General features: G+C 40.1%; 1 protein-coding gene across 10 annotated transcripts in view; it reads left to right on the forward strand.

Annotated features, from left to right (window-relative positions):
• The window catches only part of LOC119129021 (collagen alpha-1(XXIII) chain), a 91,622-nt gene that overhangs the window by 58,109 nt on the left and 9,244 nt on the right, over nt 1-24,269 (forward strand). For 6 of the 10 annotated variants that reach the window (XM_037261983.1, XM_037261980.1, XM_037261982.1 and 3 more), the window contains exons 3-11: nt 6,539-6,583; nt 8,660-8,667; nt 9,663-9,689; nt 14,255-14,281; nt 14,371-14,397; nt 16,583-16,609; nt 17,277-17,303; nt 21,723-21,797; nt 22,299-22,415. In XM_037261983.1, coding sequence (XP_037117878.1) covers nt 6,539-6,583; nt 8,660-8,667; nt 9,663-9,689; nt 14,255-14,281; nt 14,371-14,397; nt 16,583-16,609; nt 17,277-17,303; nt 21,723-21,797; nt 22,299-22,415 — 380 coding nt within the window. Of the gene's footprint in view, nt 1-6,538; nt 6,584-8,368; nt 8,377-8,659; nt 8,668-9,662; nt 9,690-14,254; nt 14,282-14,370; nt 14,398-16,582; nt 16,610-17,276; nt 17,304-21,334; nt 21,395-21,722; nt 21,798-22,298; nt 22,416-24,269 lie in introns of all 10 variants that reach the window. The other 4 variants (XM_037261974.1, XM_037261975.1, XM_037261978.1 and 1 more) reach the window with 4 other exon arrangements.

A 24,269-nucleotide genomic window follows, 5' to 3' on the forward strand; every position in this document is an offset into this window, starting at 1 on the left:
TTTCGATTTCTTTGTGTGTCTTGGCATGTGAAGAAATTAACAATAAAGCAGACTTTGACTTTTTGACTTTGAAACTGTTTACAATTTTGAGTAGAGAACTCCAAAAGAATTGAAGTGTGCCTTTCTGCCCTGGTCTCAATTTGCTACAACAACCACAATTTCCAAATGCATTTTTGGGGGGAAAAAAACATCAGAAAAGTTCATTTTGGAGGGAAGAGAAATGTGTTCCCTGATTTATTGACCGGGATGACAAAGGCTTCATTGTTAAGGGGGGTAGAAAAGTCCAGTTCAACCATAAACTGTTTTAGAGGAATTTATTAGACGGCCTCTGCTATAAATGAAAATATTAAAAATATGGAGCAGAGGGCAAGTGTCCTTAAATAACATTCACATTGGCTATAGATACATTTAGTCGTATCTCATGCCACCCGTTGCCTTGCCACGCCATTATGCCAAGATTATGTCTGCGGTTGTTCTGATGCTATCAGATGAGAATGGGAGAAAAAAAAAATTGGGATTGCACGCCAGCGTGACTCCAAATCATCTTTACTATTTAGACGCAGTCGGGGACAGGTCATTGCCTCGGGGTGTTGTGTGTTTTATCACCAATCAGCCTAAAAGAGATTAGCATGTGTTTTTGTTTTCGGTCATCGGGGTTATCATGTAAAGAATAAATTCCATAACATCAAAAAGTAGAGTTGTAGAGGCAGAAGTGAGATGAGTTTCAATGAGGCAAAAGATGAGCACGTGTTGAGTGACAGGAGCTAAATGATCACGTGTTGCATTGCTCCCTGTGCAGCTGCACTTTACTGCCACTTACCTGCATGCTCCCACTGGAACATAGTCACCTGGTTATAAATGCTGATGGAGATGCAGCCAGTCAACAGGGCTGAGTGGACAATAACTCTGTCACTCCCTCCCAGCTGTGTTTGCCTTTGCCTTTGCTCAGAATCAGTTGCATGTGTGAATCTCGGTGTAGAGGTGTAACAATGTAAGTACGTAACATGAACCAATTATATTCTGTGGTGGGAAGTACTGCTATATGTTGCACTCTGCCATCGACCAACTCATCCAGTGTCCAGTAGGAAACATGGTAGCGAAGTGATGGCAGAATGAAAACATCCATCCATCCATCCATCCATCCATCCATCCATCCATCCATCCATCCATCCATCCATCCATCCATCCATCCATCCATCCATCCATCCATCCATCAGTTTTCCGTACCTCTTGTCCCCATATACTATATACATTTCTGTACGAGTCCGTACTTTTTGCTTGAGTGTAGGTTTTCAAACAACACAGAAGTACTGTATTTGTAGTTCTACTTTAAGTACAAAGTGAGTATTTTTTTTATGCCTTTGATACGTTTTCATGAAGAGTTGCACGTGTGTGTACCCTCAGAGCTTGAGCAGCTGATTGGACCAAATATGGAAGCCACCAATCAGAAGCGGGGGATATTTGCCACCCAAATATCCCCTTCCCTAATATCCCTCCCTCCAGTTCACTCTCGGCCAAGACTGCACCTGCCATGTTAGTCAATTCACATGGCATTACAAATATAATGTCCCTGACCTGGAAACATGGTGTATGTTACCTCAATAACGTCCCAGCACAGACATGGGCCAGTGATGGCATCCAATGTGTAAGCAGTATGAAATTAAATCTTGTTGGGGAACGTCTTTGAAATAAACACATGATCGTGTTTGAAAGCGTCCGCAATGATTTGATGAGTGGTGGTTGAAATAGCACGGCTGCAGATAACCGTCCGGCAGTTTTAAGGACATGGAAAACTAATGATAGTGCTGAGAAGGTCGTTACGAGTAAACTGATGGACTATAATTGCCAGTATGTTATGTCATATGCTTTTTTTTTTTTAGCAGTTTTAGAGAATCCCAAGTCTACAGAGATAATTTACAAATGTGCTATTCTAGTTAGCTTTTTATAGATTATGGCTCCGTAACAGCAGATCCTTTTTGTGTTAAATTCATTAGTGAGTTCTATTTCTAGTTTAAGGGGAAAAAAACAAAGGCCAATGTGACAGTGGTTTTCTTAGTTGTTTTCCGATCATTAGCAGCGAGCAGAACTGTTTGTTAGCTTTCATCTTAGTTTTCCGTGCAAACAGGTCTTCAACGACAAACTTCAGTTGTTTTCAAAGCCCAGTTTGATGTGTCAGTGATGATTCAACTCGTGTTTTATATCCATCCAAGTCACTTGTTGAGCTGGATTAGTGAGTCTGAGTAATGAGTAAGAGTGACTCTCTAAACATTCCTGTATTGCATTCCCTGTTTGTGTTTAAATACTGGAAGAAATAGCTGCATATTTTTAGCAGGTGGTAGCACAAGCAATATCACCTCAAAAGTTGGTGTGTAACAGCTATATGGGGCCGGATTGATATGAATCTGTTTCCTCCAATTGGAAGAGTACTTTTGAGTCATAATTGTAAAAAAGTACATGATTAAAAATCAACTGCTCTTTTACCCCTGACGCTGAACTTTTGGACCCCAGGAAACATTTTGGCTCCAGAACATCTCATACAGCAGACAGTCAGAATATATCTGACTTAAATGGCCCTGATCTGGTTACCTGTTCGATGAGCGGGCAGCTATTTGTACTTCTTCCAAGCAGCTGTAAAGTCAAATGTCAAGGGTATAAAATGACTGAGCACTTCAAGGTACCGACCACGTGGAAAAACATTGAACCGTATGTTATAAAATGTATGTAGCTTTGAAAAATATCTTGGTAAATCTCTGATAATAGTAAGTCATACCTGCTCTTATCTTGACCAAAGCCACAGTGGCTGTGTTAGCTGTGTTTTGTCTTAATTTTCTTACACTAAAAGAACCTCCCCAAGAGCTGCTGGTTGTACTCAAACATGTTCCAAAACATTCAACTAGATGCACATATTAGGATTTAAGTAAAGTATTTAAGATGTACTAAGTTTTTTCAGAATTTCAGTAGGAAAGTAGTATTTGAAATAAGACGGAGACAAGATCTGACAAGCCCACATTTACAGAAACATATTATTACAGTACCTCACAGCTAATCACATTAAAGAATCTACATCTATTCAAGTGTCTGTATTCCAGTTCAGGTTTATTTGTCTGAGCCTCTTCAGGTGACCCAATTGTTTTTATTTTAGGCAAGGCCAGGTTAACCATGTTCTATATCATGTGAAAAAAACAAGCTTGTTCAGCACACACATACACACTCACCAACGAGAACAGCATCAACAAACACACATTGTAATTGAGAAGATATTTATTTGAACACGTGTGTGATTTACCGGCGGCTGAAAATGGTTTGTTTATCTGGGTTTAGCTTATTTCGAGCATTATCACGCCAAGGAATTCTTTTCAAGACATGTCCTGCACTGACATTCTCAAGGGCTCAGAAGATAGATTTGGTTCGAGTTTCCCTTTTATCAGGTTTATGCTTTTTTGGGTTTAAGCTTTTTTGTGTGCATTTACTCCGATGCAGTCCCGAGACACAATGCTGAAAAAGAGTTGATACAGAATTCCTAATTAGCATTTTCAGGCTCCGAAGCAGAAACTAACAGCATGACGGCACCATTCATGTCAGTGTCATGTAATCCAGTGGTTCATAATCAATATTTAAAATAAAAAAAAATAAAAAAAAAATGCAACCATTTCAAACATTTGTCGTCATGTTGTTGTTGTTGTTATAGCATTAAGACCGTTGATTGTTTTGGCTGCGTCGCTCCTCGTCCAAGGGGGCCTTCGCCTCACGTTAAGGGTGACACGCGAGAACCAACACGCAGGCTGTCAGCACCAGCTCAACACAAACCACCTGTTGGACTTGCACAACACATCACCACAGCAGACCTGCACAGCGCCACGGTTTCTTGCACACCCGCACATCAAAGTATAAACACATTAAGTTCTCCAAAGTCCACACACATTCTGTCGCAGAAATTACCCGCCGAAGAAGCCCAAATGATTCCAGACATGATGAGCGTTTTCTTGATGGGGCTAACGGGATAATCTAGCATTCATATACTCTTTACAGCTAAACAGCTCTGCGGTTTTGTACAGCACAGATGTTAGCGGATTGCGATAATAATAAAATCTCCCCTGACAAAACATGTTGATCATAACAGTCATAAAACGTCTTTGACACTTGCTGTCAAAAATAAAAGAGGACCTATAATTTTCTTATTACACACAACCAGCGCATGTGTAGAGCATCCTTTTCCAACTTAATATTTTTCACTGAGAGGTTAAGTAAGCACTCGTAGTGTTCCCAGCTGTACGACACACGCATGTTTATATAATCTCAGGAAAAAAAATCTATTAGCATAAAACATTTTTTCCATGAACAGGTTAAATTCTCAAGCATATGTTTCTCTTCTTTTCTCCATTGACTGACATCCAACTAATATTGATCCATTATATGAGCAATTAGAACCTTAAATAAAGTTGCTTACAGTGAACATAAGCTTCTGCTCTTTACTCAAAATAGAATTTAAAATTTTCAACACTAGGTTGAATTTAAAATGACAATTTATGTACAAAAAAAACACTATTATCCCTAAATGCTGAGGACGTATTCCATCAAAGTTGATTGTGTTCAAAACTTTAGTGATTATTTATTGTGCCAGAACTAATGGTAAACAGCATTATTTTTCTTTTCTGCTTCTTTCCTATTCCTCATGTATGATTGTATTTTGGAGAAATTAATATTAATAAACTGAAACTGAACTAAAAGCATTATATTGAACATTGAAATCATGCTCACTGGGTGCTAATGTAGGAAAACTTGAGTGAGTAAGCAGTTAAGTTGGAGTCCAGTTGAGATTGTGCCCACGAAGTAAATTATTTCACCAAGTCGTGTTTGACCCCAAGAGGAATTCACTTTGCCTGAGAAGATGAGTCACCCAGCACTCCTGTGTGACTCACCTCCTTTTTTAATTGTTTACATCCACAGCGTGTGTCTGCCCTTCCTGAGTTTTTATTAGAAGGGAAGTTGGACAAATACTAGGAAAGTTTAACAGATCAGGTGATTTTATGTCAGCTATTTGGATTCATGCGAACACGTACAGAAAGTGTGATAGTGATAGTAGTTGATCTGAAATAACATTGGAGGTTCATTAATTAAAGGCTTTTATCTTTTTCTCTGCCTTAATTGTTTTGACAACACGTGAAATTGTCAAAATGCAATTTCAGATCAACAAGGGTAATAATACTTGTGTGTTTTTTATAGCGTTTATTTCATTTTTCTAATTCAGTTAATTGTTTTTTGGAGCAGGTTTGCAAGATTTTAGTTTTTGTTTTGCTTAGAGAGACAGTCACTGAACTGCGGAGAATTATCTTTTTTGGACGAGTAATTAATCAGAAACTTTGGTCCTGTGTACGTGTGCGTATCTGTGTGTTCATTTGAATCTCTATTGTTCTCAATGATTGCACACAATGTGAGTTACAAGTGTGGGAAATCGGGGCAGTGTTCTGTAAGTCCTGCACTTAGTTACCTGGAAACCTTGTTTGCAATAATACATCACAATGACTTATTTAAGGCAAGCTGTGAAAAACAAAAAAAGAGTGTCTGTGTGCATGTGTGTAATGCCACAATTGGTAGACAGTCGCTTTTTGTTGTTTTGAAGACACTCTTACTGCCAGTATTAAGGTGCTGATGGAGAAATTGCTTCCACACCTGCTGATCGCTTGCATTTGTCAGAGAACAAATTGAATACTCTAAACATTAGACTGATTGACTTGTGTAGTCCTGAATCATTGCAAATCAAGACACAGATCTTGGCATGGATCCATGTGTTAGTTTCCTCAGATATCAAGCCTCAAGCACACTGTCAAAAAGGGCCGCATGACCTTCTATTTGGCTGCTGTATAACACTGGACCATAGCCCACTTAGAGGAGTGTAGCAACATTGGAGGTTCATTTTATTTATTATTATAAACTATGTCAAATGTAGTTGGGATTCCCAAAATAGACATGCAGATGCAATTTAATAGCCCGTATAGGGCTATCCGCCTTCGGTGCAAAATGAAATAATATTCCGCCAAAACCCTTGTGATAGGTCAACTGAAATGATAGAGGTTGACGTAAACCGGTAGTGGTGTAGGAATGATTCACGAGCATGTAGCAGCATGAAGTCCGGGATTCTATAAATTAAGCGTCTCACTGACCACATCACATCCTCCACTCCACGCCTGTTAACATCCCGACCACACCAGATTCAGCAAGAAGCCAAAGCTGCGAGGTTTGGCAAAGCTGGCTGCCCTCCAAAGAGAGTACAGAAACATGCCCGAGGGCCCATCCTATCCGGAACACAACATTTTTTGTTTTCTCATCTTGTATATAAGGTTTGAGCGTACGTCTTCTTCGCTCATCCATCTAAGGTTGACGCATAACGTGCGGTTGGCTGCGTGTGATGGGCGCACAGCGGATGCCAGACACCACATGACCGCCTGCAGAGAGACAACAAGCGAGGCTCACTTGTTCTCTACTCGAGCATTCTGTGCCGATTTGGGGAATTTATTGCTCCATCTGTGTGTTTTCGCAGGGCCTCCCGGAAAGCGTGGAAGGATGGGAAGAAGAGGTGAACCGGGTAAGTGAAGCCCACAACCTGTTTTGTTTCTTGTCTTGCCCTTCCTGTTCCATGTCACCAACTCGCTCCATCACGCACTTGGTGACTGGAAGAGTCGTGTAAGAGTCGTGAAAAGCCTGCGGCCTGGCGGCTCAGGCCTTCAGGCTTTAGTTGGCCCATCTTCTCGTGTTAACCTGGCCCATGTGGTAGCACTAACATTGTCCAGATGTCCCTGAGCATTAGCAGCTGCTCAAGACCAGTGAGTGCCAACATCTCTGCCGCATGATTTGGAATGATAAACCCTGATATGCCGTTCAACCACCAGTTTGCTGTCTGGATGGTCGTAGCTGTGTCACCACTTTCCTCGTTAAACTTTGAGTTCAGTATCATAATGCTGCAACTTTGTCTTAGAAATAGGAGTATAGAAAATAGGAAACTGTGATTCACTGACACGGACTATTTACTTGAGATTTAATAGATAGCGGGACTTTCTGTATGGTTTGTTCTATTTACGCCTGCTCTTTACTCCTTTCACCTTCTACCTCTTAAATATGTACCACTCGAGTTTCTGTTTTTGCCATTGGTGTCAAGTTTAAGGTTAAGGTTGCTTTCACTGCATTGCTTTTTGACTCTGCATGTTTGTTTAGTGTCTGGCCCAGGAGGTCCTTGTCCCAGCGTCTAGACACAAGCAGCCCTAATTGACTTGGTCTCCATGCCTCATAAACTCCAACGCCGCACACCCCTCCTTTTTTATTCATCATGTTTCTAAAATGGCGTTTCTCTTCAGTCAACCAGGAAAAAAATGACAGCTCATGTAGATTTGGGCAGCTTCAGTGTAATATTTGGTTAACCTGTCTTTATACTGAGGCACATAGAGGAACTCTGAAGTATAGAACGCCCACTAACGCCCATTCCAAATTCGGTCCAAAAAGTTAGGGGAAAATAGTTTCAAAGTTCAAACCACCCTTATGAGATTGTGTAAAACCTGGTTCACGCGGCAGGATTATTTTTCCCGAATCTCGACAATCGCAGGTTAGACCTGATTCTAGTAATGGCTCCAAAGATAATCTTAGCACATCATCATGCCGTGTGGGGCGTCCTCAGACTGATCTTGGCCGTTCAGAAGGACGTCCGATCTCAAATCTGGGAAATTCAACCTGTTGGATTTTTTTTAGGCTTGACTTCATACCGAAATCCCTTTGTGTTGTTGTGTTACTTTTGCCGTGTGGCCACACAGCACACACGGTACGTTCACAGCTGTTATACCTGAGATTTTTTTCTCAACCCATGTGGGGTCTATCATAGTTTGGAAGTCGGCCGACCATTTGAAAATGTTGCCGTGTGCTCCAGGCTTAAGATGTTTGAGACCATATAACGTTTGTAGAGTTTATTTCAAAATGAGTACCAGCAGAAGAGCTTCAATAATACACACTGGAAATTATGTGAAGTAAACTCTCCCAGGGTCTAGGGTTCGGGTATATTCATTACGAGAAGACTCCAACGTTTTCATACACCTCACCAGTTATCTATTTTGTTTGTGTGAACGAGTATTATCAGAGGTTAACTTACTGCATTTTAACACTTTGACGTAAGATGAATAATAAGAGAGCTGCTTGAGCTGCTACACTGGTGCAGTAGCCCCACCAGAAATCTGCTAAGCTCCTTCAACATTTACTTGATATTTTAAAATTGTTTTCCTCACCCCCATCCTATGCATTTGTCAAGTACTCCATAAGATCAGGAGAGAAATAAAATACTGGGTCCATCCCTGTTGTTGAGGTGTGTTTATTTAATTTGCAGATCTAAGGACCCCAGTTTGAGAACCACACCTCTATAGTGATAATTCATGAACCAGGACTGAAATGCATTCTCTCCCATCAAAGTCCTGACCTGACTTCACAACCCAATGCAACCCATTAAAATGATCCAGATGTGTGTTTATCATAACAGCTTTACCACAAGCTCCTTTGGCAGCCGATCTCATGAACTTGTTTTGTAGCATGTTTAGGTGCCCGATTGTAAACAAACCACAATTAATGTTCAGCCAACAGAGATGTGCACATGATTTGCTAATGTCTGTTTTTGTCTTTGTTGCAGGGCCTCCAGTAAGTAAATTTCCATCTCACCCAGTAAGGTAGTATTGAAGTTAACTGTGGAGTATTATGGCATGGAACATGTCAAATTCACATTCAGTGGGTGTGTATTGCTGTGTAAAACATTCTAAACGTCACAAAACATGTTGCACATTTGCACCCACACAAGTGGACCACCAATGGAAGTGTGTGCATGAGTGTGTGTTAGGGTCAGCAAATAAGTTATTCTTCCCTGAGGGCTCATATATCATTTCTACACACATACAGACACACACCATTCATGTTCTTACCAGACACAACCGCTGTCTTCCGGTTGGAGATTCAAAGACTCAAAATTCCCATTGCCTGCAACACATCATTGTGGTGTTGAGGCTTTGTAAGACTAAAGTAAACAAAATACTTCTCAGTGTTGCCTTTGTTTTCACTGAGCACATGACAAATATGTAAATATCTTGAATCTTGATTAGGATATCAAGAAGATTCAAACAGAGTAGGTGGCGACCCTCTCGAGTAGAGTGCATGTTTTCCTTGCATGGGCCCATGAAGGTAAACTCATGCCAAAGCCAAAAAGTAACATAAGAAAGAACATAACATATCATAACTGGCCTCAGGTCAATAAACTTACCCAAAGTGCCAGTAAAGAGGTTACAATTGTAAAGTTGTTCACTTTTTCCTAAAGTATGCTACAGTGGAACGTCTGAGGACAAATACAATCTGTTGCGGCTTCTGATTTGTTGCGAAACATTTCTTCCTTCTGGAAGTAAAACTGTAGCTATCATAAAATCTGTACCTGCAAATAACATTTGTGACATTCTCATGCAAGTATAAAAGTGTATCCTCAGAGGCATCAGACTTGAGAGGGTCCACCGTATCCGTTCGTACATTCACAGTGCAAATAGATCTAAATCTTCATTTTCATTCAAATCTTACATGATATTCCGAAAATTGTCTGCATCCCTGTTCTAACCTGTTTCAATGCTTCATCCTTTAATCTCTAACCTCACCAGGGCAAGGCGGGACGGGATGGATACCCGGTAAATTGGATTTGTTCTCTAGCCTGTCACTCCTCTCTTGACCCAATCATGAGCTCTTTTAAACCTCTTCTGGACCCCCCCCCCCCATTTTCCTTATTTATTTGCTTTTTATAGCCCTGTATTCCAACTGTGCTGTCCCCCCCATCTCATATGACACGTAATTTATCCTGCCTCGCAATATTTGAATGCAAACACAAGGTGTCTTTTGACCCTACCTACAGTACATAATAGATTAATTTGCTTTCACAAGAAAGAAAGTTATCGGGACAGACTTATCTTTTTAAGTCTTCTAGGGGCCCCTAAACCTGTCATTAAAATTGATTCTAAAAGATTTATTTTATTTGAAGCAACTGTTATTGTTTTATAACTAATTCACACGCTTTATAAAAAAATGAAAAATATAATTGTTTTGACTTCTCCCCCTTATTCCCTTCCCTTCCCATGAAATAGACTATTCCATATTGTTAGGGCACAGTTGAGGGCCCCCAAATGGCTAAATATGCCACTTCAGTTTTTGCACGATCCTAAAAAAAAACATTATGGATATAGGCCAGAAATACACAAATGCATCAACATTTTATGAACTTGCACTTAGGGCATTTTTTTTAATTTAAAAATTATTGATTTTTTTTCATACACTATATTGCAGCTTTACCAACAGCTGGGAGTCGAGTTTTGTGCTCATGTGGTGTGTACTAGTTTTAATTCATAATTTTTACCGCACTAGTAAGGTTTTGAGCAGTGCTTATGTCTTTTGAAGCCTTTTGAGCATTTACTTGATATCCTAATACTGTGTTGAATTGTCCTACCAGTGAGGACACACTAGTGTCTGGACCTTAGGCTGGGATAATTAAATAAATGCTCCAACTGCTTTCCATACGAACACAATGTTATTGAAATTAAAAGGTGATTAATTTATAGAGAGCTCCACTTGTAGCCCATTGTGTGCTGCACAGAATAAACAGTGTGGTGCATGGGTGGCCGTGATGAGATGAAACGGTTCTCAGTTATTAGTGCTTATTTGTGGTTTCAGCATCATCAAATTGCCATCGGAACACACCGATACACGCTCGCCATGAGTGAGTTCAGGTTTTATAAGCAGATTGATTCATCACATACTGTGTTTTAGTGCACGCGGGCGTAGGTAAACTCAGCTCGGATTATGCGAGACAACTTGTCTAGCGTCTGGCCACAACGGTTGACTGCACACAGTCATGGTACTTGTGTTACCTGGTGTGTTGTTCTGTGTGTCGTCTGATTGGCAATTTTGGGAAGTAGATGCCCCGAGGGCTTTGTAGGGGTTTTCTCCTGGTCTGATTCCCAGTCTGACTGGCAATGCAGTCAACCTGACAGGAAATGCCTGTTGCTAATTACATACAGTTGGAGCAAAGTCACAAAGTGTGTGAAATATTTGTTTGTGTTTGTCTGTGGCTCAATTCGTCTTTGTTCAACGTCTTAATCAGCACGCCCTTAAAACAGTTGAAAACTGATTCTTCCACCACTTAACATTGACAAAATAAGGCAAAGTGGAGACATGTCTCAGTAAAATGCAGTGCAGAAATGCAAGGGTTAGATTATTGTAGGGAGGGATGTATAAAGATTTTCTGCATTGTTATTTGCTTACGCAAGGATAGAAAAAATTTAACAGATTCACCATAACATTTCTTCTTGAAAATTACGTCATTACTGATTCAAATCCTAATCAATTGCACTTATTCAAAAGCAATATCATGAAAATGTAGTAGTATTTTGTATAAAATGTAATGTACTGTAGTTTAGTAGTCATATTTTTTTTAATAATGTATGCTCGAACCCCCTTAACAGACCATTTGTGGTGTTGCCACGCTATGTCCAGCATGACTGCGGTGTGCTTTACTGAACCTCTGCTGAAATTCTTATGTGCATGTTGGTGGTCAGGTATCTTGAATGTGTCACAATCGTTAGTACCTCTTCCCTCAAATTGGTTGTAGCAATTAATGCCATCCATTGTGTGACTCCAGTTGTGTGCATACGTGATCATGTGTGTTGATTCTTCATGTCCGAGGCCATATTTCTTCCTCATTAATCACCGCTGCGAGGCTTGAGACTTCCTGCTGTCAAAAAATCGACATCTAGCAGACTGACAGGACTCTGTAAGATGGAAACCACACACCAAATGATTGCAATTGATATGCGCAGTCACCACCGGGGTCAGCGTGTTTATACAACAATGCCAGTTTGTGACCGACAGCGGGGCGTGGGCTTCCATTGTTGGGGCGCTCTTGGCTGCTGAATGCACATTAAAGCCAGACGGTCAGCCAACAACATGCCAGTCATGGTTATGTTCCAAGTACACTCTGCTGTGCTGTCCATTTAACAGGTCAATGTCATGTTGCACAAATTGTGGCCATGTTCTGCAGCTTTAAGTGCTGTTGTTGTGGAAACTTGAGTTGTTGAGTGAGAGGAGCACATACAGTAAGATAACATGGAGAGGAAATGAGCCCTTGTTTTAGTATCACATAATGGCGCCTTTGGAGCTTCATAATGTTCAGTGGAGACGCTTGTTATGATGCGTAGACCAACTTTTTAAGGTGCATTCTCAACAATTACACCCCACTGACTAATTGGGGGTCTGCACTGTTGGCAGCGTAGTAAAGAAGGTGAGGACTCCCCTTGCACTGTTTCATTGGGACTAACATTCACAAACATGTGACCACCTGTGGCCAAGTTAGTTTCCAGAAAAGTCTTTAATGTCCATAAAAGAAGTGGGAGTGCTGACCATTCATGGAAAGCTCTAAGATAGACATACAAAAATGTTGGACACATGATGTGGTATGGTATGCTTTGGATCAGGAGCCGTGCCTTTCCTTCTGCATACTTTTCACATCCCATCATCATTGGCTTCCGGTCAAAGAATCTGATTCCAGAACATGGGTTGATCTTGATGCAGATCTTCTTCAATACTCATGAACCTGTGTTTGTTGTAAAACTTTTCATTCACATCTCCACACTGTTTGTGAGATAAGGAGAAGGATTTTACTTCAGAAGAAAAAGACATTCTTCCTCTTTTCCTCCTATATTTCTATTGATAGTACCCATGAGTGTGATAAAGTAGAGGCCATGCTTATGTAAACTATTCAAGGCCAGATGGTGATGGTCAATGATGGATTCCAGTTTGCTTGAGTTTAACGTATGACCCAAGGGAGGCTGTAAAAACAGTTAGCTTAACATTGTGTCTGCTTGTTAAAGGAGGGAAGCCAGTGTTGGGCATTTAAGTGTTTTCGGAAAGTTTGATCCAACTTCATGTTCAAGTGGTCTTTAAGGCTTTTGAACTGTAGAGGCCCTTCAGTGACTGCTTTGCTTTTCTTCCCTTTTATTTTTTTAAACACGGGTTAATATGATGGACAACTTTCACTGCCGTTTTTTCACTTTCATGGGTTTTGACAAATAACGTGCCGCTTACATGCCTTCAGTGAATTTTTTCTCATTCTTGTTCTGGTACTACAAACAGATGCACACTAATTTGATATGGCCATGTCCGATTTTGTTGTGATTAAAACAGATGGACTTGATACGTGCAGTCACTCCAAATTGTGCTTTTTTTCTTAACATCACAATCTATTAATCACTCAAACGCATCATGTGAGCAGGAAAAATAAACTTTGCTATTCTATGTACCGTAATTTTCGGACTATAAGTCGCACCGGAGTATAAGTCGCACCAGCCATAAAATGCCCAAAAAAGTGAAAAAAACCCATATATATGTATATAAATCGCTCCTGAGTATAAGTCGCCCCCCCACCCAAACTATGAAAAAAACCCGCGACTTATAGTCTGAAAATTACGGTATTGTACAATTGTCATGCATTCATGCATGCATTCAACTGTCACTCTGGTTCAAATGAATGGGGCAGGATAAATTACTTATATTAAGCCTTATTTTTTTCATCTTGAGCCTTTTCGTCTGTTTTTCTCCTCATCTGACGTGCCTGCTTCTATTGTATTCCAATTATTATATATTGATTATGTGTAATTCATTTAACATTTAATAATAGCAGTCATACCATTCCCTATTCTCAACAAGGGATGTCCCTTTGATTAAGTTTCTTTTTTTCATATTAGAATCAAAATGTTCTTAACTCCTGTTTGTTGCCAGTGTCATACTAAGCAGAATAATGCTGCCTTACTGTAGCCAAGTAGTACACTCCATTTGATGTTTCAAGACACAATCAAAAGGCAATTCCACACAATTGTCAAAATGCTTAATGATCTATTAATTGATTTTTATACCCATCCTTATACTTAACCTGACATTTTTGTTTGGCTGATGAGTTAAACAATTTTGCTCAATGGATCACATAGGCAACACAAACACTGTGTAAAAATTTGTTCCAAAAATATGTTAGTCATAACTTTATGTGCAAGGAATATCTTATTGTGACAGGTTACCTTTTTGAGCGTTAACACCTTTTGCCCTTCCAAAGAATGAATAAGCATTCTTTCCTAAAATGTAAAACATTTCTAACAGCCAGCACATCTCCCCCAAATGTGTGTTTTATTCATTCTCTTTATCGGCCTCCTAACAGGGTCCACTTGGCCTGGATGGTAAACCAGTAAGTAGACCATAAATCACAAATACAGAACATGCTTCAAGTCTGCATTAGGCATGGTTGAACTCTAACTGTGTTTTAACTCCTTTCAGGGAATACCGGGTCTCAAGGGAAACCAGGTAGTCTGTTCACACCGACACACACACACACACACACACACACACACACACACACACACACACACACACACACACACACACACACACACACACACACACACACAACACAACACCTGTCGTCTTGTTCTTGGCTCACGTCAGTGCCTGTCATTTGCACCAAAGGAATTCCCATTTTTGGAGCAATGCCTCCATGTGGGTGTTTGGCCTGGAACCTCATCAGTCACTTTCACTGCTCCTAAGGGAATGTTTCAAGTCCAGTAAACCACTGACAGTAGCCATCTTGTTTTTTGTACTACCGCCTAAGTCGTCCAGAGATTGGAGGGACGGGGCTGGATTTGGTCAAGGTCAACTGCAACAAGTGGTGAAAGCCTCGTTGCACTTCAGTTCTGAGTGCCATTCATCAAACTTTCCCTGAAATGCTGCCCCACTCTGGGACACCCTTTGGTGTTGCGTGGAAACCGAGCGAAGCACAGCAATTAGGACACACACTCGTGGGAAAATGAGTGAAACACTTTGCATCAGGGGACATTGAAGGCCCCCTGAGCTCTGACATTTCATCTGGTCAAATGTTAAAACCCCTTACCACATCGTGACCGTTCATAGAACAACTTCCTCTCCAAGCACCATTATTGAGCTATTTTGGGCATGCTGCAATCGACTTGGTCTTAAAAGGGACTATAGAAATCTTGGCTACATAATAATGAATGGTGAAAAAATGTCGAACAATAACCTAAGCATAAACATATGTGTAAATGTACATGCAAGCCTATTTCAGTTAAGAGCAATAACGTTATTTCTGTATGTGTTGATTCGTTCTCCTTTATTGTGAGAGCGACTTAATATTACAGAAAGATTAATTCCCACATCTTGTCAAAAGGCAACCGGTATGGGAAAGTCTAATGGTGATTGCTCTGAGACTGCGAGGGAAGCTCAGTTTCCCTCAGAAGCCCCGCCCCCCAAATGAAAATAAAGTGGTGAAATGCTACTGCTATGTGTACATTTCATTGACTATATATGCATTAGAATAGCGTAATTTTTTTTGTTCAGAATCAGCTCACAGGTAACTGACATGACTTCTTCTCATTTATGCTTCCAATTTAAATTCAATTTTAATTAAGAATTTACTCACGCCCTCTTGTGGGGCTCATTTTGGGTCAATTAATTTTTCAAAACCCTGCATGCCTTTCTTTGATGCAGTAAATCCCCATTTCTGCCACCAAAAATGACAATTAATGAAGGTGTAAGCCAGCCGTTGGTCAGTGTAACCTACCTTGAAGTCCTGATGTTATGTGTGAAGGAATAACAACGTTAGAAACGTCAGGAGAGCATGTGTTGCTGGATGATAATAGCCTTGGGAGTCTCTCACTGGAAAAACTGAATAAAACGTTTCAATTACATTATTGAACTCGTGTTCACATATACGTGTTTAAGGTCATATTTCTCAAGAGGATCAAGCGTGAAACATTCAGTTTAAAGCTTGACATTCTTGGCCATATTAAACGAATCTGACACAATGTTTAATTATTTAATAGCTCACACTTGTTGAAGTTATTTATTTTACAAATCAACTTGTCAGAAACCGGCATTTTTGATGGACAGGTGCCCTCCCTCATCTGATGTCCTGGTCATGAACTCAAACTGAAAAAAGAAAGGGTCTCCATTATTGTATCCTACTGGGATACGTTCAAGATTTTCTTGTACGCGAGGCAGAGGCTCTCAGTTTCGTTTGTGTAAAAGCTACTACCAATAGTTTTTCTGTAGCCTAATTGGTGTTTTTGCAGTAAAATATATTTGAGGAAACAATTAAGGTTTGAATTTAAAGTTAGGGAAGGTAGATTAATTGAGATATTTTTTTTTATTGCTTTTTCATGGTTTTTTTTAACCTCTGGCTTCCTCTTCCAATGAGTTTCTTAAAATTCCTTGACAGACTGATTTCTTTCCTCCACTTTAATCTCACCAAGACAATGGATCTTAAAAAGGATTCTTGAAAGATGCTGCGTCAAGACGTAATATCTTCCTATGGTGAAATGTCTTCAAAACTGTTTGAAACAAGAAGCATCACTCATTGCCTTAGCTTGACGTTTGATGAAATGCTCTCAAGTGCCATTTTCGGATACATGTTGCTTGTCTGATCGATGATTTATCTTGACCATCTGTCTCCACTTATCTCCTCCCCTCACCGCAGGGACCAGCGGGGCCCAAGGGAGAAAAGGTATGTTTCACTACGGTCCGACAGTAACTAAGCGCTTTTTGCATGTATCTCACATTAATTACCAGACACCACTATGATTGCAAACAACTGATTGGGTGTTTTCTCCTTCGTCTTAACATGTTCACGTTCATTGGGCATCCATCAAAGGAGCCGAAGATTACATGTAGAAATGTGGGAGCTCATGTGTCTCGACACATTCTCACGTCAGGGCACTTAACAGGTTTACAGACCTCGATGATAGCCAGATGTTTTTTCCCGCTCTCTGAACCACTGGCCAAGCCGAAAACAATTGTGAGTGATGCGAGAGCTGGCAGAGGGGCATCATGCATGGGAGGATATTTTGTAATTACATTCATCCAGCTGTTAATACTAAACTTTGGCTTGAGAAACTCATGCGAGAAGTACAACACAATTGACAATTGAAACAGCATCTGTCAAGGTCTGATAGCAGCAAACTGCAAACGTCACCTGATGCCAAAATTTGGAAAATCAGCACATTTATTTCATGCTCGGTGATGAGTCTCCAATTTGTCAGATGATTTCAAACTGGAACAACATCCAGGACTTGTTTGGGGAAACATTACCTTCTATATATACTGTTTCGCCCAACTGCATTGCATAGCTACTCCCCTGTACGAAATTCTAACTTTTTTTTTTCTGTTTCCAGGGTGATCAAGGAGACATTGGGCCAAGGGTAAGACACTTTTCAACTGTTGCATAGAGATTTGCACACAAATATCACACAAAATCAGACAAAAGGCAATTTTCCAGAATTTTTGAACAGTCAGAGCCATCTAAACTAATCAGGGCATTGCACAAGAAAGTGAAATTCTTGCTCAGCTGTTTAGGGTCTGGTTGGTTAAAACTTGACTCATGGATGAGCCTGAAGGCCATTTGGATCGGAATTTATTTGTCAACATAGCCTTATGTAGCTGCAATTGCCCCCATTTCGCAAAAAAAATGGAATCAAACAATCACTATGCTTAAAATTCCTACATATATGCTTTTTAATTCAAGCTTTGTGTAAATAGAAGATCAGATAGCTGCTTGGCTGACTATTTGATGGTATTACGCCCCACTCGTAACAAGGTGAACAAACATTCTAAAATACTTATCTGTAATCATCTTGTCCAATCACATATGACATTTAAAGTATACATGGCATGGCAGGCGCTTTGGCCTGACCTGTTCACACAAAGACGTAATGAATTTATCAAGCAATTATAAAACTGAAGTTTTGTTTTTGTGAATAATAAAAGTATCATATTGAGAACTCAAGGTATTGTGTCTAAAGCCAACCAAAAGCTTCCTGTTTTGAATAAATAATTTTCTCCAAAGAGTGAAAATGCAAACTCAAACAAGACAATTTAACAGACCATCACAAAGTGGAAACAAAAGACCATCTTTGAATGGGGTCACACCAACCGCAACAACATTGTGTTAACATTCCGGCCTCAGTTCTCAAAAGTCACGTGGATAGTTTTACATGACAACTCTTTATCAAACATCAGTAAAGTAAAATAAAGGTGTGCCTGTGTGTGGAATGATTGGACAAATGGCAACTTTTCCAAGTCCCACTTCCGGCAGTCTTCTGCGAGCAACTTTAACATTAGTATTTTTGATGACAACATATTTTCCTTTTTGAGATGCAACCAGGCAAACAACTCTTTCTCAACCAAATAAATTACACAAAATGAAAACATTGCAAAGCGAGGAAATGTGTTTACCTTATACATTTTCTTCTGGAACATCACCAACACTCATCTGGCTTCCCAGATGAAGTTTAAAATATCCTCATCATCTAACCATGATAGCTATAGTTGAGAAATTATGATACAGCATAAAGACAGACTAGCCACAAAAGACAAAACAATAGTTGTGGGTGCGCCAAAGTTGCCATCTAGTCTCAAACCAGTGTTTTTACATTCTGAAATTACTTAGCTTTGTAGTGTATCTGGTCCATGTTGTCAGTCTTGCCTTTTCATGTGATAGCATTCCACTCACCATGCCATAATGTAATTATCTTCATGCAGTGTGGTTTTAAAAAAAGAACCCCCCTGTGCTTTACCCAGTGGATTCTTTGATGGCCCCACGTACTCGATTAATGCAGAATGTTTGCCCTTGTTGTGCCTAGAATATCAGGCTATGAAAATAAAAGAGGGGATCACCCTTTGAGGTAATTGTGCAATATTTGGGGTTCAAGCGCATGGAGCCAAACTGCTTATTTTGGCTGACCACTTCCTGTTTCAACACATAGGCACCGCACACACTGGAGCAAAAGCCACCCACACATTTCCTAATTCCTTTATAACTTTAAAATAATACTTAAAATGTGTTTAAAATAATACCTAAAGCTATCTGTATGCATAATATTTCCATTGGTCTGGACTAGAAAATAATTTTGGAATCTTTGAATAAATACAGCAGCCCCAAAACAAGCTTGTTTCAGAACAAACAAATCACTGCTTAGATTCACAGTGGATTGGTTTCCAACTTGAATATCACGTTTTTTCCCAAAGCATCAACTAAAACATTTACAGTTACACCCACACTGACTCGTAGCCTTGCCAAATCTTGGGCTAAGATGCCTTTTTATGTGTTTGATTTGTATTTATTGGCTGGGAATGACAAGAGAAAGAGGCAATGTTTATAAAAGGTAATTAATTGATGTTCAACATTTTTTGGAACATTTTAAAAATTATTATTGCTGCCAATGTTATATTTTTCAGCATTTTAGATATAAATGTATATTCATTCAATCATTCTGATGACTATCGTAATTTCTGGACTATAAGCGGCTACATTTTGCACAAGCTTTGAACTTACTGTCTTCGGTGCAGCTCATCTATGGATTTTTCATGATTTTATGATTTTGTAAGAGGATTTGTTTTGGTAATACAGGTAACAGAAATGAGGACATTTCATTTCATTTAAAACACCTGCTTTTTATAGTCCCATGCGGCTTATACATATATGAACAAAACAGGATTTTCCCCTAATTTTAGCTGGTGCAGCCTTTATTCAGGTGCGGTTTATGGTCCAGAAATTATAGTAATTCTATAATCTAAAGCATTCTTATCAACTATCAGGGGTGGCGCCAGGCATTTGGAGCCGTGTGACAAAAATATCCCTTTGGGGTCAGCCACTTCAATGTGGCAAGTTGAAAATATAAGCATCCTTCTTTTTCTCCCCCTTAGAGTGCCTCTGTCAACTGTGTATTTTGAACGTTGGCTATGGCTGTATAGAGAAAGGATATGAATATTTTGAGAGATGTTGAAAATAATGATGTTAAAAATTATTAAATTCTGTGAGCGATATAGTCCCGTCTCTGACTCGGCCTGACTGGGCGAGGCCCAAATATGGACAGAAACCCAGGAATGAGGATGGTGCCCACCTCTGATAATCTTCAGCTAAATATTACACCCAGTGCAGTTGCACGGTCGTTATTTTCCTGCCAGTGGCCTCCTTTGCCTCTGAACTATTTTAAGAGGCAAAGAGAAAATTTGCAAAACGGGAAATGACAATGAATCTCGGTCAACGTTTCACTTCCTATCAATCGATCATTTTGAGTGCCTTTGTCAAGTGTCTTGAGAACTAATGACAATTGCAGGATACCTGCGGCATTAAAACACAATCAGATGTCCTGAAAGCACCGGCAACCCTGCACTAAAGGTCATGTGCAGTGCAGGAATAAATCGGCCTGCCTTCATAGCGTCCAATGCATGTGGAGGAGATTGTCACTGCATGTTTAGGTTACTTTCAGTTGAGTTGAAAAACGAGACGCCATATTCCAGTTTCATCCTCGACCAAAGCATTCCTTTACCCCCCACAGAGTACACGGCACGTTGGTTTAATGTCTTACTATCGAGCTATGGTCTGTTGAAAATGAGGGATAGGAGAAGCCCAATGTGAAACAGATACTTATAAAGCATGTAAGGAAAATGTGTGTGAGCTGCATCGCCAAAAGAACACATTATAGGCTACAGACAAAAAAATGGGAAAATGTTTGAAAAATTGAAAAAATGTCAGACTGCCTTGCACTCGCCACAGCCCTTTAATAGAAACCTGATGAAGATGACGCGTCTTGTCATCTTGCGGTTCATCTTTTAGGCGTTCTTCATCCTCCTTTACATTTAGTGGACATCTGAAAGGAACGCAAGCAGGAAAGCTTAACTAATGCTCTTCATTTGTTGCTTGGTTGGTTGGCCTCCTTCAAATTGGTGTTTAGTGCAGCAACCATTTGAGAAAAATCAGACAAGCATTTCTCTGACTCCAAATATTTATCGACTGTTGGATTGGAACGTCCAGTCTCAAAACCGAGTCCATACAGATTGAGCCAGTGTTTTACTTATTTTCCAATTGTATTTTTATACATTTCAGACAACAAATGATGATTTATGATGCACAACGCAAATACATGTTGTCAGATTTCAATGATACCAAATGGCTAAATAAAGGCTAACTAAAAATAAAACCATTCTGCCATTCACACCAACTAGTGGTGTTCAATCACAAACTAGGGGCTGAATCAGGATTTTTCTTTTCTATTGATATAATGGGCCAGGTAAGTTTATAATTAGTACATATGCAAGGTATGTTTTCACCATTTGCAGATGATGTCTGCGCCATGCTGAACATGACTATTTTGTACATTCTGTAATATTCTGCGCTATGTCCTTCTCCTCGCCACATCCAAGGTGCTCACCTGTCACTTCCGCTTCTCAGGGTCCACCTAACTACAACACATTTGCAGGACTGCACAGTAATCAGATTCTCACTGTCAAGGTTTGTCCTTAGCACTGAACTCTTGTTTGCCTCCCACCGGTCGCTGCTGTCTGTCGGGCTGCTGATCTGTCTCTTTGTCGGTCGGGAAAGGAGAACCATCCACCCTGAGAGATTTCTCTTGCTCTTGCTTCGGGTTTGCTTATCACCCTCCTCTTATCCCCACAGCTGTTCTGCTTCCAGAATCCCTCCCAACGCAAATTTCCACACTGATTTGTCTTTTTATCGCTACCTCCCGACTCTATTGCTGCTTCTCTACCTTTAACTTTATGACTTCTTCTTCTTCCTTTGTCCTTCTCTGCATTGGCTGCATCTAATGCTCCTTCTGTAGATGGTCTATCCAAGATTCGATCACGGCTTTCTCTCTGGTGACCAGTCCAGCACCTTTCAGAGACGTTTTCTGAAGGTATACCACAACTAAGGCATGTGTGCTCTTTTAACATTTAAACTAAACTATTTCATGCCATTTTAATCACCTCTGCACTTTTCTTTTCCTTAATGTTCAAGTTGAATGCTGTTTTGTTATTAAATTTATGATTCTAGTTCACACAAATCCTGCACGTTATTGAATAAACGTAAATTTCTACATCAGTCAAGTCAATTTTATTTATATAGGCCTCAGTCCAAAACATGTCTCAGAGGGTATCATTGGCCACAGTTGACAATTATTTTAAAAGAATCCATTGTTGCTGATGCTTCCAAGTCTATGTTATAGCATAACAGAGAACAATAGCCAGTCCTGTCTGTCAACTTAAGCAACGAAGGCCCAGCATTGATATGGAAAGCACTTATTGTTTTCTTCACATACTGGTGATCGTTGCTTATTAGACGTTTTGCTATCTATCTCCCAAGTGTTTCAGTTTTGTCCTTTTAATTCCTCATTCTTCTGTTTGCTGTATCTCATCAGGGCGACCAAGGGCAGGCTGGACCTGCCGGCCCGCCTGGCCCCCCAGGTCCCTCAGGTCCCAGAGGCCCCCCTGGGAACACTGGCAAAGATGGACCTCGTGGACCACCAGGAGAGCCGGTAAGAGCATTTGCTTTGATGTACTTCCAGGGCCCTTCAAAGGTCTCATGGAAAATGATCAGTAAAGTTTTCTTAAGTAATAATTCACACACTTAAAAGACTGATCAAAATGATGGTTTATCATAATCGTTTTGCATGCTTCCCCCTCGCTTCTTCAGATGCACAATTTTGGTTTAGCTACATAAAAGCAACTGTTAATATGATGCAAGGCAGTTCCATACCTCTGCAACCACCTGCTCACAATATTAATTGTGAAGACATTTTTCAGTGTAAATTGAAAGTGAGCATCATCTAAAATAAATAAGGCATTTGTTATTGGCTCTCATTCTTGAATTGAGCAGTGACTGTGTAGAGAGAGAATGGTAGCAAGTATCCTTCAAGTGAGCTCTCCTGACTCCATCTGTTTTATATACTACAGCAGCCACAAGTTTCTTCTGCCCATGATAGCATCCACCCCAGACCCCTCCCTCGAGGATCCTGTCTGAGGAATCAGTATGGCACTCCTGTCTTGAGTTCTCTGGTAGTTTGCCTGCCCCACCAAACAATAGCTGTGCCTCTCGACCCAGGCCGTTTATGTTTTCCAAGATAACTTTCCCACAGCTCAGCTCATACTCCTCTACACGGTGGCAACAAAGCTGTGGTTAAAGGATGGAAGACAGAATAGTTTTGGTTTACTCGAAGGAATGACTACTTCATAGTATGTTCCCCGTGAGTGGCACAGGAGCACTTAGGGACTGCGTAGGTATGTTGACAATAAGACCATGAGTGTAAACAGACAAGTAATAGAGAAGGTCCCTCGACATAGACAATCAACTTTCCATGCTGATTGAAGGAATTGCAAAACCCCAAGCTGTGAAACAAAATTTGCTGTCACAGGGGGCTTCTCCATGTTGTGTGCAGAGGTCTGCTTTCAGAATTTTCTGCAAACCAGTCTGAGCCATTGCGCTCGATCCTGTCAGATATGTCATGTAATATTTGATGGCTGGAAACAAGATTAATATTATTATTTTTATTTACTTTTTAACTAAATGTATTTCTACTCTGCTGTAAAAACTGCATAAATCCCAAAAAGCCTTTCATTGGGTTATTTTTTTCAACTTAAGTCTATAAGACTTGATACAAGATTGATGTCAAATTTGTTGCCTTTACAAAGATTTTGTTTACTAATGTTACAGTTTATTTCTCTCTTCGTGTGTGTGTGTGCGTGCGTGCGTGCGTGTGTGTGCGCGCGTGCGTGCGTGCGTGCGCGTGTGTGTAAACAGTGTTTCATGCAGGTGACTTATAACTTAGTATAGTAGAATACCTCTCATTCTGTAGGGGCTTTAAACATGAATTTAGTAGGTTATTTTTAGCCTTTATAGCATACTATGTGTGTGTGGGGCAAGTGCGCTCTGCAACATTTTGAGTTGGCATTGGCAAGCTCATAAGATGCTCTGCCATGCACGACTTCATAACAGATGTTGAGCAGCTCAAACAGCCACACAAATTGGTGTGTTTACTTAAAGCGAGTCTAATTGCTGCAAGAAATGGGATATGGCAGTTAGCATTTGCATTATAGCTATTCTATCTCATTCCTCATTTTACACAATTTTATTTTAACGTCCACGGCGTTGCAGTTTTTCTCAATACTAAATGAATGTGCATATACAGTTGAGTGAAAAATGGAATGACATCCATCAAGACATGTTTGCCTGAACTTAACTGATGTGGTGATAAGATAGTTCCCATTGGTCTGATGATTATAGCGAGCACTCCAGCGCAAATTGTGTTTCAAGTGTCCAGCTGCTTTTAAATCTTCTGAAGGTCATCATTGAACATTCATCTGTCCCCATTAATGGAACACTGGTGGATTGT

The sequence above is a fragment of the Syngnathus acus genome, chromosome 10, assembly GCF_901709675.1.
Source record: "Syngnathus acus chromosome 10, fSynAcu1.2, whole genome shotgun sequence".
Taxonomy (NCBI): Eukaryota; Metazoa; Chordata; class Actinopteri; order Syngnathiformes; family Syngnathidae; genus Syngnathus; species Syngnathus acus.